This window comes from Saccostrea echinata, unplaced genomic scaffold (genome assembly GCF_033153115.1).
Source record: "Saccostrea echinata isolate AGI-Se365-2 ecotype Australia unplaced genomic scaffold, CSIRO_AGI_Sech_v1 ptg000029l, whole genome shotgun sequence".
NCBI lineage: Eukaryota > Metazoa > Mollusca > Bivalvia > Ostreida > Ostreidae > Saccostrea > Saccostrea echinata.
In genome coordinates, this window is record NW_026889778.1 from 13,057,501 (window position 1) to 13,075,611 (window position 18,111).

At 32.1% G+C, this 18,111-nt stretch overlaps 1 protein-coding gene across 1 annotated transcript in view; it reads right to left on the reverse strand.

Annotated features, from left to right (window-relative positions):
- Window positions 1-5,552, reverse strand: part of LOC133194995 (ficolin-1-like) — a 12,633-nt gene extending 7,081 nt beyond the window's left edge. The window contains exons 1-2 of the mRNA XM_061330884.1: window positions 5,244-5,552; window positions 3,554-3,617 (exon numbers count right to left, since the gene is read on the reverse strand). Of these exons, the coding sequence (XP_061186868.1) occupies window positions 3,554-3,617; window positions 5,244-5,552 (373 nt within the window). The remainder of the gene's footprint in view (window positions 1-3,553; window positions 3,618-5,243) is intronic.
- Window positions 5,553-18,111: the final 12,559 nt, after the last annotated feature.

The window sequence follows — 18,111 nt, forward strand, 5'->3', positions numbered from 1 at the left end:
TTTCATGCATTAATTGTTTTCAGAAGCTGAAAAGGTATGACTTGTATCCATGTTGAAAAAACTTCACATTTCAGGAAACAGTATGATTAAAAATAGTTAATCAAGGTGCTTTGAGTAGCAAAATAAGCTAAACTGGTATAGCTAATTCAACCACAGAGCTTAGTGAATTTTAAAATGCACAACCTTTTCAACTCTTAATCATTCTTAAAATATTTATATCATCATTTCTGATTCAAGGGAGAACTAGAGATATGATCAGAAGTATATCCGTTGACTAATAAACATGTACATGTATATTGTGTTTTTTAAGTCATTAATGTTTGTTTGTTGTTAAATGTCCCTCTTGGGAATTTTTCACTCATACGGAGACACCATCACTTAAAAATAATGAAGACGTACAAGTCGGATTTAAGGTTAACATTCATTTTAGGAATTTTCAACAATTAATTAAGACGTAAAGAGATAACTCCTTCCCCTTGCCCCTTCCCCTTCCCAGACCCCAGTTTGTTCATGTATGCAAACTAGTCTAATACTTTGGTTTGACATAAAAAAAATGTGAATACATACAAATAGTTTAATGGTCCATCTCTTTGAATGATTTTCATTCCTAATTCTAGGTTGACCCAAATTCATGAATGAAATGTCAAGTAATCTTATCATTGATGCACTTCTATTTAATTTGATGTAGTCATATTATGAACAAGAGAGTGGGGATGACCTCAAGGGTTCATAACCTTAAACCATTAGATGTACATAACATAATAACACAAGAAACAAAATTATGTCTAGTCAAATGGAAAAATTTTCTACTATTTAGGAGTCGCATGATCATTTGTCATTTCAGGGACAGGGAGCGGCTAGGGAGATTGGAACCCCCCCCCCCCCCTGGAATTTGCAGAGTTATTTAAATAGGACTATATACTGATTTACAGAAGCAAATAAAAAATGACTTTGGATGCCCTCCCCCTTTAAAAACATGGACCCCACCATCATTGTTTTTATTTTGTTTGTTTGTTTGTTTTTTTTTTTATTTTGCTCCTCAGGAAATTCTGGGCTGGAATTTTTTTGGACCGAGGTGTGGACCCCCCTCCCCCCCGGAAAAAAATTCCCGGATCTATGCCTGTAACTGAATGTAATGTCGACAACGGGAGATAACTCTTCAGAATGTGAAATTCGTCTATTGTGGCATCGATGATCCACTCTCTACGATCGGCTCATACATTCAGTGTCTGAGAGAGAAACGAACGACAACTCTGCATAGGAGATTGCCGATGATCTTTGATCCTTTTTAAACTTTAACCTAACCATTTGCATTTTGGTTTATTTTACCCCAATCTATACTTAAACTTGTACTTACCGACTGTCATAGGTCCTGTCAACTTCATGAAATATAATCCAATTAAAACACAAAATGAATTAATTTCCACTGATATACATGTAACACTGCACCATGTCACATGGCATGTGCAATCTAAAAATGATAATGGTAAAACTAGTACTAGTACTGGTAGGGTGACGCAAGCCCAATGTGATGTAGAAATTTTCAAAAAGGTGTTCACATACATGTACAGTACAAGAACAAATTTTAAATTATCATAACAAACGATGTTTTAACATAACTTTGCCATCTAGGCCTATTTCCAAAAACAGGCAAATTGTGTGTGTGTGTATTTGGGGGGGGGGGGGGGGGGACACATATAAATTGATTGGGTATGGCTTTTCAAGGAGGTTTTTGCCTAATCAAATACTAAAAAAAGTTTGCACATTTTGATAAATTCATCAAAAACGCTTTGTACTAAAATAATATTATTTGTTGTTGAGAAGATAAATTTAATTTAAAAAGTTCCAATTATGGGCCAAAAATTTATATCCCCCCCCCCCTTTTTATTAAAACCTAATTTACAACATTAATTAAATTCTGATATTTCAGACTGGTAATGAATTAAGTATATGAAATGCGTATAAGAGGTTCATGGGTCACATGGACATCTGAGCATTTTATGCTCGATTTGACGAATACATGTACTGTGTAAATTATAGAATTATTTGGACTTTTTCCTTGGTAAGCCCAATATGAAGGAGTGTGCATTTAGAGGCAAACACCTTAGTGCGGGTATTACTGTCTCATGACAGCATCTAGTATTGATTTGTCAGTGCTTATGGTCAACATGGTTGTACTAATGTAGAGGATTTATTTTTTTTATAAAGTAATTCTTAAACATTGAAAACAGCTTTGTCGTCATTTATTTATTTTCAACATAGCTTTATTTTGCATAATTTTCATTTTTTAATTTAAAAAAAAATTAAGACGATTGACTTTTAACCGCTAAAAATTTACAAAACTACGGGTGATCTGAATGGGAAGGAACTTTTATCTAGTTTAGTTCTAAATTTTAAGGAGCTTGAGTGAGTTTTGTTAACACGAGGCTGGGTATAATTATTTCTTTTATCCTATTAAAACATTTTAGATATAAAAACGCACTTAAAGGCCTGGAAATTAATATGAACCCGTGACTTTGTTTTCTTAAAAAGATACATATTTATCCTTTTTTTTAAATATATTTCATTTAATATATTTCATATTTACATCTCTAGTTGTCGCCTGAACAAATCAATGGATTTTAGCACTTCCAAAAAATAATGACAATTTGCTGGGTTTTTCTTTCTTTAGTCCTTCTCTTTTACAACACATTTTCATTAAAACACCAAAAAAAAATAGAAAATTTAGTTCAACCTTCCAAAGAAAAAAATAAAAAAAACTCCATATCCTTCGATTACTGTGAATATCAAAATTACTCTGGCAGCAAGTCTTACATCGGTTAAATCAGATCTTTGATGGATGCTATTACCCTCCCAATACACACAAATAAAAGTTTTATAATAGTTACTCCCCCTCAGTTAATTCAGATATAATGCATCATTTTTAAACATCTATCGGGATATAAATACGGGTTGGTCACGAGATCAAATTCCATAAAGCCCGAAGGGCTTTATGGTAAATTTGATCTCGTACCAACCCGTATTTATATCCAGATAGATGTTTAAAAATGATACATTATTACTTATATTTACATTTATGACTTATTCATATTTTATATTTTCCTGATTACAATCTTTAACGTGTGAAATGTTTTTTTTTTTTTTTTTCAAACTCAACGGCACGTATTTGATCCATTGAGTGCGTGTCGACCCTTTATGACGTCACTGAGAAATTACGTCGAACGTTAACGCGAGGAACCCGTGTTTATACGGATATAGATACGCGTTGCTCTTAATAGTGTTATATAAAAGAAAACATTTGCAAATGTAAATATATACTGATAATGACCATTTTACAACAAAGGCCCTTCAATTATTTTATTAACAATTAAAACGAGATTTATCCCTTCCATCCATTCCTTCAGTTAGATATTATTAACCTCTTATCAAAACCGCTTTAGTATAGATCTTACATGTAATGATCCTCTTGTCCGTAAATATAATTTATGATACACATTAATTTTATTCCTAGGTAATCATAATAAACCGTGCTATCGATTTCTGTTATACATACCTATAACACACTGGCAGTGGCCATTCCGTCTGTTGTAGTAAGAATCCCTTCCACATGTATGCTCCTGTTCAAATTAAAAAGAAACAATTAAAATAGAATAAGCTTACTCCCTAGCAGACACGCATCATTATTATATACTTATTTCATGACTACGGGGGGAACAGTCAAACTTTTGTCCCGAAGTAATGGGGAAGTCCTGGGAAACTGTTGCCCGAGTTCGAAGGCCGAGGGCAACAGTTTGCCAGGTCTTCCTCATTATCGAAGGACAACAGTTTGGCTGTTTCCCGAATTGTCATGAAATAATTGTTTTATTACCTAACATTCTTTATAATTTCTTAAAGTAATGATATAAACATAATAATAAATGGATTTTAAAATACATTGACAAAAGTTTGTTTTATTTCTAGAAACCAAACAAGATGAATATTAATCAAATTCTCACACCGATCGGTGTAAAATCAGAAAAAATTAATGGTGGTGATATTACCATGCACTAAAAATTGTTGTATATACCTGTATCGTTTCGTAAACAACATAATAATGACTTGAAGGTTTGATTACACGCTGAGTCAGACATGTAAGGCAAAGATCTATAGTGAGTGAAAGGGGTCTACATTTTCCCCAAATTACCCTCAGAATAGGTGTTCTTGGCCTCCTCTTTGAAGTGATATTTAATTCAATATATATTCATATGGGTATCGAGATAACTTTTCAAATGATAATTTTAGCAGGCCAAAATTTAGTTATGTTATGTACGAACTTTACACGACACAATGGCTTTAGTCGTATTTCTCAAAAATTGTGTTTAATTTTTTTTTTTAAAGCAGACGTTCAAATTTAGACATGTTACAAATCTAAACATGCCAAAATTTGACAAAATATGCCTCTTCATTGAAAAGAAATCAATTTTACACGATAGGTAGTCCTCATAAAAAGAAATGATGACGTAATAGGACAACTACGAAACAATTTTCTGCTGCATTCTTTTTTTTTTTTTTTTTTTTTTTTTTTTTTGAAAAGAAAGGTGATTGGAATGGGAAGTGCAGGGCGCTTCACTGTTGCAGAATTACCTGAGGAAAAATTATCGAGAACAATGAAAAAGGAACTTAAATAGCTGGAATACTTATAAACAAATTTAATGTCGAGAGATAAAGAAACGTTTTAATGAGTCTGTATGGTACCAAAGTTTGTGTATGAATTGTGAAGGGGGTGGGGGTATTTTTCTTTAAAAATCATTATTTTGACGTTACAATGCAATAAAGAATGCTCTGTGGTATCAATTTTTTTAAATATCATAATTAAGTGATATGATTTCCATTTGATAACATTGAGTGCAGTCAAACATCAACAAAATTAATATGTTTTCAAATGATAAAGTGTTGATCTTTTTTTTTCTAAATAAAGTGACGAAGATTGGCATTGTCTGTATATTTTAGAAACAATCCTTGTGTGTAGGGATCACATATTTCCTCTCCTGCATAATCGTATGCTTTTTGGGGGAAAGGGTTAGAGTTCCAACAAATTTCAATCAACACAATTATTGGATATTGTTAATGAAAATAAGATTACTTCGGTTGAACTGTCTACGTATTTCTGTATATTTTATTGGAGTGTGAATAAACATTTGAACTTTATAGAAAGTAATTATAAATTTTATAGCCTGAATAAATAATTCAGTCTGATTTCTTACCAATTCATACCGGAAGCATGAATTACCTCCAGTAATCATCGACGTTGAAATGCTTCTACTAAGTCGGTAAATGCTTCCTTCCGTAGACGAACATATCTCTACTGCATTACAGTCCAGGTTTTTGTAGCATTCTACGGCACAATAACTTAATGAAATTTCTGTAATTGTCGGTGTTAATTCGGATATCAACAAAGACTTGTCGAAATATGAAACGTTTCCTTGATATAAAAAATTTCCACTAACTACAGAAGCTTCCAAATATGGTACGCACAAGTATAGAAAAATAGGAGGAAAGATGAATAAATTCATTTTTGAATTCCGCACGTGTAGAATCTCTTTTTCAGTAAAATTAAGCAATTCGAAGGAAAACTATTTCTGCTGATATTTGGTCTTAGATACCATTCATTAGCTGTTCTAAAGAATGTTTCCTTGTCGAAACGGTAATCTTTTATAAAAATTCATAACTATACATGTGTTGTTCCTGATCCTTTCATGAATATGCTAATGGAAATCGAACACATGATTTCACTTTAAGAGGTTTGATGTTTAATTTACTTAGCAGAGCCTAGAATAAGACAATTGTTTTAGCTATTGAAATTTTCTTTAAAGTTCAGTAATTCAAAAGCGTTTCTTAAACAATTGATCCATCGAATAAAGCTCAACTAGATTATTTTTTTAAGAATCTGTGTACATCCGGCCTGAAATTTTTAGTGATTTAATGTAATGTATATCAAATTAGGATTATCAATGCTACATTATGCCACTCGACATTCATGATCCAGCATAAGATTTGTTATGCATTCCCACAAAGTGTAAAAGTCTTCTCAATCAGATATGACAATCTGAAATAAACATTAAAATATTTTTAAATTCAATATACTCATAAAATTTTGTCACCAATCAAAAGATCACGATTCCCTCAAATTTATTCAGCTTAAAATAACTTAAAGATATCTTATATAAAGTGCTTTAAATTTCGCTATTTCTGGTACGTTTCAGAGTGTTTTTATTTTCTAACATTGATTTCTGCTGATAAAAAATTAAAGACTATTAAAACTATTATATTATGGAAAAAGAAAGCAGAGGACCGTCATTATGTAATGTATATGACATATGCTACTTTACTTTTCTTAATTATCTTTGAGCGGGTCTTCGGAGGAAGATTTTTAAGTGAGGCTCATTTATATAAATTACCCTATCAATATTTGAATCTGTAGTAATTTATGATGCTGTAGAAATAAATGAACAACATGTGCTCTAGAATGCACCTTACACAGAACTCGCTTATATAATATTTGATTTTTGGATTCTTATTTCTAGACCTCCTTTTACCTAGACAGATGAATAAAACAGTCCAATCGCACTCACAGAAAGAAGGAAAAGACAATAAATTGATTGATAAAAATGATTTTTTATGTGATTTATATTTCTTAATGCTGCAGAAAGAGATATAAGTAATAAATAATAATTGACATTTTTGCATGCATCATTAGATTACAAAAGGAGCTAAATATACACACTGGTTAATTTAAAATGGTAGAGTAAGAAAATAATTATTTAACGTCAACAGTAAAGTATTTATACTTAAAGTATCTTGCTTTTTTGTGTACTTCTTATAGAAAGCATTTCAGGACATTTGTGTGTATATATTAAATAGGATTGATTTGGATGTTTATTGTTTGTTTCAACATTTCATTCAAACATTTTCTAAAAGTATATAAATATATGACCAAGTTTACTTTCGAAGCAGTTAATTGATACAAATTTAAAGTGAAAAAAGATTCAAAATCTTTAGAAATAGATATTTAGATACATAAATATGTTTGTAATAAATCGTTAAAGTCACTTACATGTATGTTCCCGTTTTCAAAATTGGTCTCTGTTTGTGATACACACATACATAAAAAATAGTGAAAAATCATTTTTTAAGAATGTGTCTTTTCTTTCCGCGCATGTAAAATACTCTTTCCTATTAAGAAATTGTACACATTTCACTTAGGAATAATGTAATGTTTATACGTGTACTAATTTCAAGGGTTAAGTATATAATAATGAAAATCGAACACATGATTTTATTCTAATTGGTATGATGAATATCTTATTTAGTAAAATATATTTTGAGACATGGAATTCCAAATCAATGATATTTCTTTTCTTTAGAGATTTGAATTTTAAACACTTTTAAACAAGCTAATTCAGAGAATGCTTGTCCTCCGCGTAAGGAAAAAAAGGAAAAGGTTGAAGAACTGAAGGAAATATGCAGATGGAGAAAGAAAAAGATCAACCTTGACCTTTCATTTTTGTCCTAAAAGGCAAAAGGGTAATTTTTTAGGTTAAAGAAATTCAAGACCTTAAGCTTCATTACAAAAGTATACAGAGAAGTAATCATTTGAAAACTGTATACATAATATACAAATTTTTGACATTTATCTGTGACCTTTTGGCCTCAAAATCAATAGGAGTCTCTTTTAAGTCCAGTGACCAGAAGTATAAAATATCATTCAAAAAGTCAAGAGAACTAGAGTTATCACACGAAACCATTTTATGCAAGACATTGCATTTACCTTTTGACCTAAAACTCAAAAGGATTTATATATATATAAGTAATCGGGAGTTATCATATAAAATAACATAGAGAAAGCTCAGGGAAACGAAAGGTATAACCTGTACACCACTGTTGCTTTGAGGAGCTGTGATGTAAAATTACATAGCAAAAACTCAAAGGTTTTTGAGATGTCGTCCATAAACAAAAGTTTTTGAGATTAGATTAGAGAATGACTGAGAGAAGGGCGGACGGAAAGATCCAAATTATTATCCCCCGCTTTCAGTGAAAGTATAGGAGAAAAATACAACACTGCACAGCAGAATTTTATATTCTTTGAACAACTGTTTTGATTTACAAAATCGATCAATCAATATTCTGTATATATTAAATAATTATGTAAAAGAAAAACCAAATATATTAAAAGCGTTTGCATAATTACACAAGTAAATTGATTTACGTAAATTGTATTCTATTCTGAGTCGGTTATTTTCTTTTTCTAACGCCAGGGACATAACATTGTGTGATTAAAATGAATTAAATCTCTTGAAATATTCAAAATATTATCATGACTGCTTTCCACTTTTTTGTCACAACATTCATGATAATTAAACAATTATAAGGAATTTATTTTATACTGTTATTTGTGATAGGTTCCACAACTTGAAAAGTTATGTCACACTTTGACTCATCATAACCAGAACTCATGTTTGGAAAGCCTTTATGAAACATGGAAATCGATATTGATTGTTTGATTTACAATAGTGAAATGTATAAATAATTTTTTGGTTTGTCAAGAAAATAGACTGTGCTTTACTTCGGAATACATGTAATTGTTTTAATTCTACCTCTTACTATGTATATACTTTTAAAAGATGATCGTTGGAAGCAGATATCAGTACAAAGCTTAAAACAGAATAGTATGTGTTATAGCATGATACTTTTAAGGAGAGATTTTATTTTAGATGAGCTTGTAAATGATCAATTCATCAATAATATTAATTATACAAATATGTATACCCGTGTTACATGTACTAAAACGTAAAACTTTGGTACAAGTTCAAGTGTTTGAGATATTTTGGTAACTTGTGTATCATGGCTTTAACAACAGCATTGTTCAATGTTGTACATGTGTTTAAAGTGCATCGATTTATTTTTTCCTATTGTCAAATTCAGATAAAGATCTGAGAATTGAGGAGTACATTTCATTACAAAATATTACATTTTCAATTTTATTACCTTTCTCAATCATAACAAATAGAGTAGTATTTAGTGTCACTATAAGGGAAAAAACGATCTTTTCGATCTCCGTTCAAATGTTACCAAACAGTCGTCTGGCTGTTATCCTAGCCGTTAACGGAGGTGAAAAATCTGACTCTTTGGCGGGGAATATCACATCTTTTAACTCCGGAAGTAATTTTGTAATCCCACCGTTGAAGAAAGATGAACATGTATGGATACAAACACATCCCTCAAATAATAGATGGATTAATTCATCAGGCGATACTTCTCTAAAAATGTCAGAAACAGTTTTCTGGATATTTGAGTGTAAAAGATACATGCTGTAGGTCCCTATTCGTAGAATTTATGTCTTGATTGTGCAATTATTGTCCTGATTTAGATTAAGAAATACATTCATGGTCTTCAAAAGCATAAAAACACATGGGGCATCAATAATTTTACTGAGGTAAGGTGTGAAACACTCATGTATTCCCCTGTACCAATAAAAAAAATACAACAGTTATAAAAATTAATCGTAGTCAGAGCATTCTCTTTAATATCGAATAAGTTGAGAGACATATACACCATATGCTGGTGAATAGTAATTTATATTACAATACAAATAAGGAAAGCTAAGGATGGAAAAGCTGAAATCATCTCGTTTGTCATACAGTTTAGTTGTTAGTTGGCCCTTATCTGCTATGCTCTATGGAAGTAACAATTGTTAATAAATATATCTGAATGTTGCGCTGAAGGCCATATCAAGTGTTTTTTTCTCGTGTAGAAGTTTTTGAAGAAATTCTGCTTCAAACAAAGAAAAAGTAGGTCGGCTAATAATGATATTATCAATATTATCAGCAGCTGTCAATGATATTAAAAAAAACCTACTTTTTAATTTATCGTGAGGAATGGATGTATAAAGTGTCGAAAAGTCATACGTTTTGATGTTAATGAATCTTGAAAAGTTTCGTGATTTTAAATTTTCTAAAAAAAAAAAAAAAAAATTCAGAATTTTTGAGGATCCACATTTAATTTGCACCACTTCTTGAATATGCTTTAGCACATATTTGTAGAAATTGTCCTTCAAGAAATGTCGAGGCCATTGATGCCGCTGTGAGTAATGATGATGAACAATTGATCGAAACTAAGACGCTCAGTCCAAAATGAGACCACTGGAGGGAGCAAGAATCAGAAACACAAATGTAAAGAGAAACATACTGTAACAATTAATTCTGTTGAATATCCAAATTCTCATACCAAAATTAACAAGCAAAGATTTAGGCCTTTTATTGATAGATACAGGCGCCTTTCATCAGTTCAAATATTTATAGATCCCTCCAAATTTAATCAAAATTATCCATACCAAAAGTAAATCTGAAATGTGTAAATAGCACCGATCTGAAAATTGATGGTTGTACAAATATTGAGTTACAAATAGGAGGTCTTACACTGAATTGTAAATTTTACCTTGTTCAAAACATAAATTGTTCATTTATTTTGGGAAGAGATTGACATGTACAATTTGGTGACAGTCTTTATTTTGATAATATACACTGTAAGAATCAGGAAAACATACCTACTCATGGTAGATGATATTCATATTGGTTCAATATAAAGTGCTTCTCAAAGAACTTTTTTTAAACCTTAGTCGGCAACGGTTTCTTCTGCAAAACATCGAGATAACAAGAAAAATAAATTTGTTCAAATAAGTGCAATTGAAAAAGGATTTATTTGTGAAAAGCCAGGATTAGTGATAGAAAATGCAGTTGATAACAGAAAACAATCACGAAAAATTTCTGTCTTAATTGTTAACAATACTAACAAATCTTTTAAGATCAAAAGAAGTTGTGTGGTCGGTAGACTAGATGTGGTTGATGAAAGAAATGATGAAACAATAAATGAGGTAGTGAGTCGAGAGCAAAATGATCAGATGTCCGTTGAATTACTTAGTACTGAATTAGACGTCTCTCCTAAACATAGGGAAATGGTTGAAAAAAAAAACTTGTAAAGCAAAATAAAGATCTATTTGCAAGAACTGTCGGGGAATTAGGACATACAAATAACTTGAAAATGAAAATCGACACAGGTAACCATCCTCCCATAAGAATGAAACCGTAGAGAACACCACTGAATAAAAGAGTAATTCTTGATAAAGCAATGGATGAAATGTTAAGCGCGAACATTGATCCCATCGAACTCTTCATGATATCCTTAAGAAAAAATAAGAGGATAATCTGACCATTTGGGAGATATTTTTAAATCAAACTTTAAACGCAATTCGTTTTAGCATCGGTGAATTCTTCAGATTTCTCTCCATTCTATTTGCTGTATAGTCGCGATGCAGTTTTACCAATAGGTCACATCTTACACATCTTGTAAAACCGCGACGAAAAGACCCTCATAAAATTGCTTTAGAACAACAACATAAAGCTTTTACATTAGTACACAGCACTCTGAGACGATCTAAATGAAGACAAGCTAATTACGCGAATAGAAATGCAATCGACGTGGAATTTAAAATCGGTTTTCCGGTGTACTTTAAAAAATAATATTCGACAAAGTAAACGTCAAACGAAATGGAAACATTTTATCGGATTATAGAACAAATATCCCCTGTTACTTTTAAAATCAAAAGTCAGTAAGATAGAAAAATCACTAAAGAACATACAGAATTATTAAGATTAGCGAAAATCAACGAACGGGAGTTACCACATGGACCGTGACGAAAAGCCTCTTATGTAATTCCTCCCCAGTCACAGTCCGATGACAATGATAATGATGAAATGAATGAAAAACTATCTGATAATGAATCGAGTAAAGAGGAAATGTCTGAAATTTGGACAAATCTGTAAATTCAGATAAAGATTCAATTCATTCAGATTCAATCAAATCTAATGACAATTTATCGAGTGACAATAGTGAAGATAATATCCCACTATTGGCACAATTGGTTCATAAATATCGTCGAGAAAGAGAAAATTCTTCATCGGAAGACGATATTCCATTATGGGAATTATCAAAACGCTTAAAACAATTTAAAGATATCAAAAATAAACAAATTGATATTCAAATAGAATCTCAGCTAAGGGACGATATTATGAAAGTATCCATAGTTCATCAATAAATGTTAAATAAAGTTAAAACAAAGAATGCTAATAGACGTAGCACCTCGTCTGAACAACTTAATCCTTCAACAAAGCAAATAAAAAATGGTCATTTATACCGATAGCCGACTTATTACAATTGTTAATTTTGTTGGTACAGTGTATGCATGATTGAATACAAATTTGTTGGCCTACTAACTTTCCCATTGTCTTTACATCTTTGACATTTAATTAAGGTCTTCCGTTTCCAACGGAAGACCTTCTACTGATTCTGATGGTTAAGATTATTCTTATTATTCTTTTTTTTTTTCCTAGACGCCAACTTTGAAGCTTCATATCTTCCTCATTTCTGAACGGATTTTGTTCAAATTTTCAGAGCTTTTAGACTTTGCAAAACACTCTCAGAATACTGTAATACAATTCGGAAATTACCTTCTGTTCACGAGTTATTCCCCTTTGATTGAAATTTTTATGCCTCTGGTTTCCAGACAAAGGCTCTGAGACTGTAATAATTGGAGCACAAAACCCTTTGAAATTGAAAAGAAGAAGCATTGAAGTTGTGCACATCGGTTTTTGTTTTTTGATTTTTGCATTAAAAATGGCGCTAGAGAGGGGTCAAAAGTTAGAACGCGGAAAAGAGCAAAAATTTTGACATATTTTCCTTTATATCTTTAAAACTAAAAATATTTTGTTAAAACATGTAGAATAAAAGTTGTGCATAATAGCAAGAGCTTTCATTTGATATCATTTAAAAGGGGCTGGCCCCTAAAATTAGGGATCTAGAGCCCTTGAAAGTTTTCGCTTTATAACTCAAAAACGGTAAATATTTCGATATGGCTTTCGGAATTAAAGTTGTTCTTTAACACCTTATTGATCTCATACAAATGTTGTTTTGTTCAAGTATTGCGTAATATGTCGTAATATGTAGGTAAAAAGCAGGTCCCGTAAACAGGTAAGCGTTTTCATTCGGCAAGTAAATCGGAACTCTTCATGTCTATAACTTTAACAAACTTGCAATAAATTATATACCCTACTGTATTTAATGCTAATTTTCTTCTAAATAAGGTTTTAAACGTGTTCTGTGGTTCACTCATAAATTATTCTTACAACTTTCTTTTCTTTTTTAATTTAGATTTAAAGGGAACACGTCTTCAAATAAAGGAAGGAATTAAATGTATCTATATAACTATATAAGTAATATTAAACTTTAAGCATCGAATAATTAATGATCATTAACAGTACGCATTTCTCCATGTTCACCTAAATGTTTTTAGTTATGTAACACAACCCGCGATCCCACGTTGCCGAGGTCACCATCGACCAGCCACCTGCGGTCATAAACCATGTAAACAAAACAAATATCTGTGAAGACTGTGATCACGTTTTAAATCCATCGTGTAGAAACAACAACTAATGAAACATTGTGTTTTTTAAATTTATATTGAATCTTCTATTTCAATTGTAATTGAAAAGGTGCTAAGGCAAATAATTGCAATTATAGTGATGGAAGTATTAAGTATTAATACTTGTGTAAAGTATAATTTTTACTATCAGTCTCTTAATTGTTTCTTCATTTAATTTTTCATTAAATATTAAACTATATACATCAAATAATACTTTTAAACATACAATAATTCACGCCTTCTTACAGCACAGTTTACATTCTGCTCTGTCGCTTTGTAACCCAGTCTTCGTGCACACGTGGCCGCAGAGAGCCGGGGTCATATCGGTTTTAAAATACATCGTGTACTCATAGCGATTAATGGAAAATTGGGTTTGAAATCATTTCGAATCTTACATATTATTTTATTTTACTCTATCTCACGCTTATTTTTATCAATCCTTACCGCCCGTGCATTTATTCATTTCAAGTTTTGCGCATTTTAATTGCCGACTTAACCATTAAGTTTGCAACAATTTATTTTTCCGTCTCGTGTTTTAAACTGCATGTACACATGCATGATAATTGTAAGTGGAGGTGACTTTTTCAATTCTCGGCATCCTCACATGTGATTTCGGAACCTTAATTGACATTGTGAGGATGAATTCTCGGGAAAATCGAAAAGTTTTACGGATACATACATACATACATACATACATACATACATACATACATGCAAGTACAGAACATGCTCTTTTTATAAGCACGATCATGAATTCGAATGTACAAGTGTACATGTATATGCAAGAGCGCCCCAAATGTACGCATATCGAGTGTTTAAAATATACAGAGAAATACAAAATCCCCGGTCTCTGTTTTACATTATCTTTGCAACAAAATATTGGTTAATCAGAAATCAATTTTATTGATCTATAGCTTATTTTGAAGTAAATTATCGGTCCACTGAGTTGATAATGAGTTGTTTTTATAACGAGTACATTTAGAGTATTCCGAATCACTTTTTACATTTTGACGGTAAACGATTTTATTAACAAGTTTATAAATGGTTGGTTGGTATTAAAGGAAAGCCAATTCAATGAAAAATCAAATCTACATTACACGGCGAGTCTATCTACGATACAGCGGCCTTGACAGGGGTTATATTTACATCACCTTTTTAGTGTATTGCAGGCCACTTCCGGGTATTTCGAATCACCAGGTAAATGGCTAAAACAGTCAGATAACAACATTATAATTAATGAATTAGTTGGTATTGTTTACCAAAAGTATCAAAAAATAAAAAGAATTATTTTCTTGTTGAATGTTGTTGTTGTTTTTTTATTAAGTTATTAAAGCCCCCCCCCCCCCTTCTGTAGACACACTATAAAACAGCGTTCTCAGAGGCGGATCATGCAGAAAAGCAAATACCAACAGAATATTTACTTTCTGAAATTACCTGATTGTAAATTGTTGTCCTGTAAATATAATCATGATAATTATGTAATTTTTTTTTACCTATGTGATTTTTTTAATGCAAATAATTAACATTGAACTGTCATAATTCTACGAGTAGGCTATCAAATAATGATATAATGATGATAAAAAAAATTGTGAAAAGGAATTAAACCAACTCATGTTTAGATTTCATGATTATCAAGAATGACGTATATCACTGCATACGTGTACTCGTACATATCAACATTGATCAACACTGATCAAGTGTATACCGGGACCCGGGATAGTCTTATTATAGCTCTTGCTTTGTCAAATCATTACTTTCATACCCCTTGCATTTAAGAAAAATAATGTTATAAAAAAAATAATAATCTGACATATAACAAGTATACATGTAGCGTGTGCAATTTATTTTGTTAGGGGCATGTACACACGTGGTTCGAAACTATAGGGGGCTACAAATGCGGCCATAACTAGTATATTTTTGAGGTGTTATAAAAAACAAATAATACTCACAAAAGCTTATAAAATTGCCGTTCTATCGATACCTTATATGCCATGTTTCATCCACCAACAACGCCACGACATCGATGAGAAATACCATGCAACGTTTCTACACGGGCATTTTCTTCGAAAAGGGTAGGAAGTTAATGAATTAAAATAATTAATTCTTTTAGTTAACGCATTATGTTTACCTCTTAATTTGTTGTATGCAATAAGCATAGACCTTACTAATAATGACTGTTTGGTTGTCACACCTGTGCATGTGTCGTGCGAGGTACACCGGTTAAGGTAAATTACCGAGAGTCGCGATATGCGGGGTGATTCGGAATACCCTAAATGATCTAACATGGGCCCACATAATACGACTAAATTCGTTTCATGAATGAACTGGTTCTTAACAAATATATGTACAGTATACAATATCTTTTCTTTAGATCTGTTTGTTTATTATTTTCAACCACAATCTGCAGTTACACGAAATCCATGCACAACGGCGCTACACCTGTCAATCAAAATCACTCGATATTGTGAACTCAGTCTGGTGTTACGGCAGCATTTCCGAAGTGATTCAAAATATTCTATCGGCTAATTCTAATTTTTCGCGTTGAATAATAATATTTTGGAACAAAGTTGGAATTAAGGCTGGAGCTGCATGCTGTGAATTTATCACACCTGCAGTCTGCAGTCTATGTATATGAAGCATCTGTTGAGTAATGAATCAGAGAGCATAATATGCGGAACAAGTTTGATTGAGATTTTTAATTTTCCTTTAAGATAAAATGATTAATAACATAATTTATGCATCTAATAGATACATATCAATGTACATGTGTAGCTTTTTAAAAACAAGAATCTGTAATTGAAAATGTGAAAGTGAAGAGTTTAGGTAATAGTTCTTAACCAAAATTTAATGATAGTTCATTCCTTCCTAGTCTCTATATAACTTTTAATTACGGCCGTGCCCTCTCCCCTTCAATTGATGTCTTATACATGCTTTTAAATTCTGTTTATGTATCAAGAAATTTCCACAGGTACTTGTGGACAGGACCCCCCCCCCCCCCCACATTCAACCCCGATGCTTGTTGGACATTTTTTTCCACAAATTATATTTATTTCACTTATTCATCATGTGTACCATAGGAAAAAATCGAGTACAAGTACCTGTGGAAATTTCTATTTGCCCCCCTCCCTCCAAAAAAACTGAAATTGCTTTCCACGGGCTTGACAAAAGGTACTTGTGGACAGACCCCCCCCCCCCCGATATTCAACCCCGGGGCTTGTTGGACATTTTTTCCACAAATTAAATTTATTGCACTTACTCATCATGTGTACCATATGAAAAAATCGTGAAAACCCCATTTGATAATCGTTCCACACAAAAAATGCCTCACTGTATATAGTTAAAACATTAATTTTTCATATTTCTTGATGAAATTAACATGAAAAAAAAGCAACACAAAATTAATACCGGATTACATATCACTTGAATTTATCATAAAGCAGAAAATCTGTTCTGCGGGCTTCAAGGCCAGCTCAGGAACCTAAAGATGTCCTCATTTTCCAAGTCCAGTACAGAACGTAAAATAAATGAAATAAATCACACGATCACTGGGATGAACTCAAAGAAAGAAGACTCTTGAGGAAAAGATATTTTGATTCGACTTATAGACTGAAATAAACTGATATTCTCTTTTTGCCACTCTTTCCTGGTGCCCTGGGACTCTGAATGTAGGATCAGTATTTTTTTCACAGGTCCGTTGTACGCATTGTACGGGGGGGGGGGGGGGGGGGCAGACCTTCTGAAAATAGTCTTTTGCTGTAGTTTTAATATGTAAATTTTGATTTAGTTGCTGCTTGCACCCTCCCCACTCTTTGTTTCTCTACGGTCATACATAGGCGAATCCCAGCAAAAATGTAATGACCCCCCCCCCTCCAACACACACTTTCTTTTAAATATGTATTGCGATAGGACTTAAAATAGGAAAACATTTTCTGCATATCTCTACATCGAAAAATATAAAACAAATATTTTTTTATATTTTCTTTTTAAAACAACATAGATAATTATGCATAGCTAATTAAATACTGAATTAAATATTTATCTTTGCAGACAATATGCTCTGGGTTATAGAACATGATGTGAAAGCGTATCGTAATGCACCTTGTAATCCTTTGGATTTTCAGATTTAAGGCCAATCCGAAAACCCAAAGACGCCGACATTTTTTTTATGCTACTGTAATCGAAGATCAGGGGGGGCATACAGTTTTTGTCCTGTCCACCTGTCTATTTGTCTGTTAGACTGTGTAAGCCTCTTTGTCCGCAAAAAACTATGCCCATAATATTTGATTGGTTGGAACTACTGCTTTCATATTTCTTATGTGTATTCCTAGTAACAAGGACTTCCTTCAGGTACCAACATATTTGACCTCTTGACCTTGAACTTGGAGTTTGATCCTCTTTCGTAAAATTTTACCAAACTATAACCTTGGCCAAAACTTTTGAACAGTTGGTGCTATGGCTTTTATACTTCACATCTGTATCCCTTGTGATAAGTCTCCTCCTTGGGTATAAATATGTTTGACCATTTGACCTTGATCTTGGAGTTTGACCAACTTTTAAACAACTTTAGCCTTGACAATAACTTTTGAATGACTAGTACT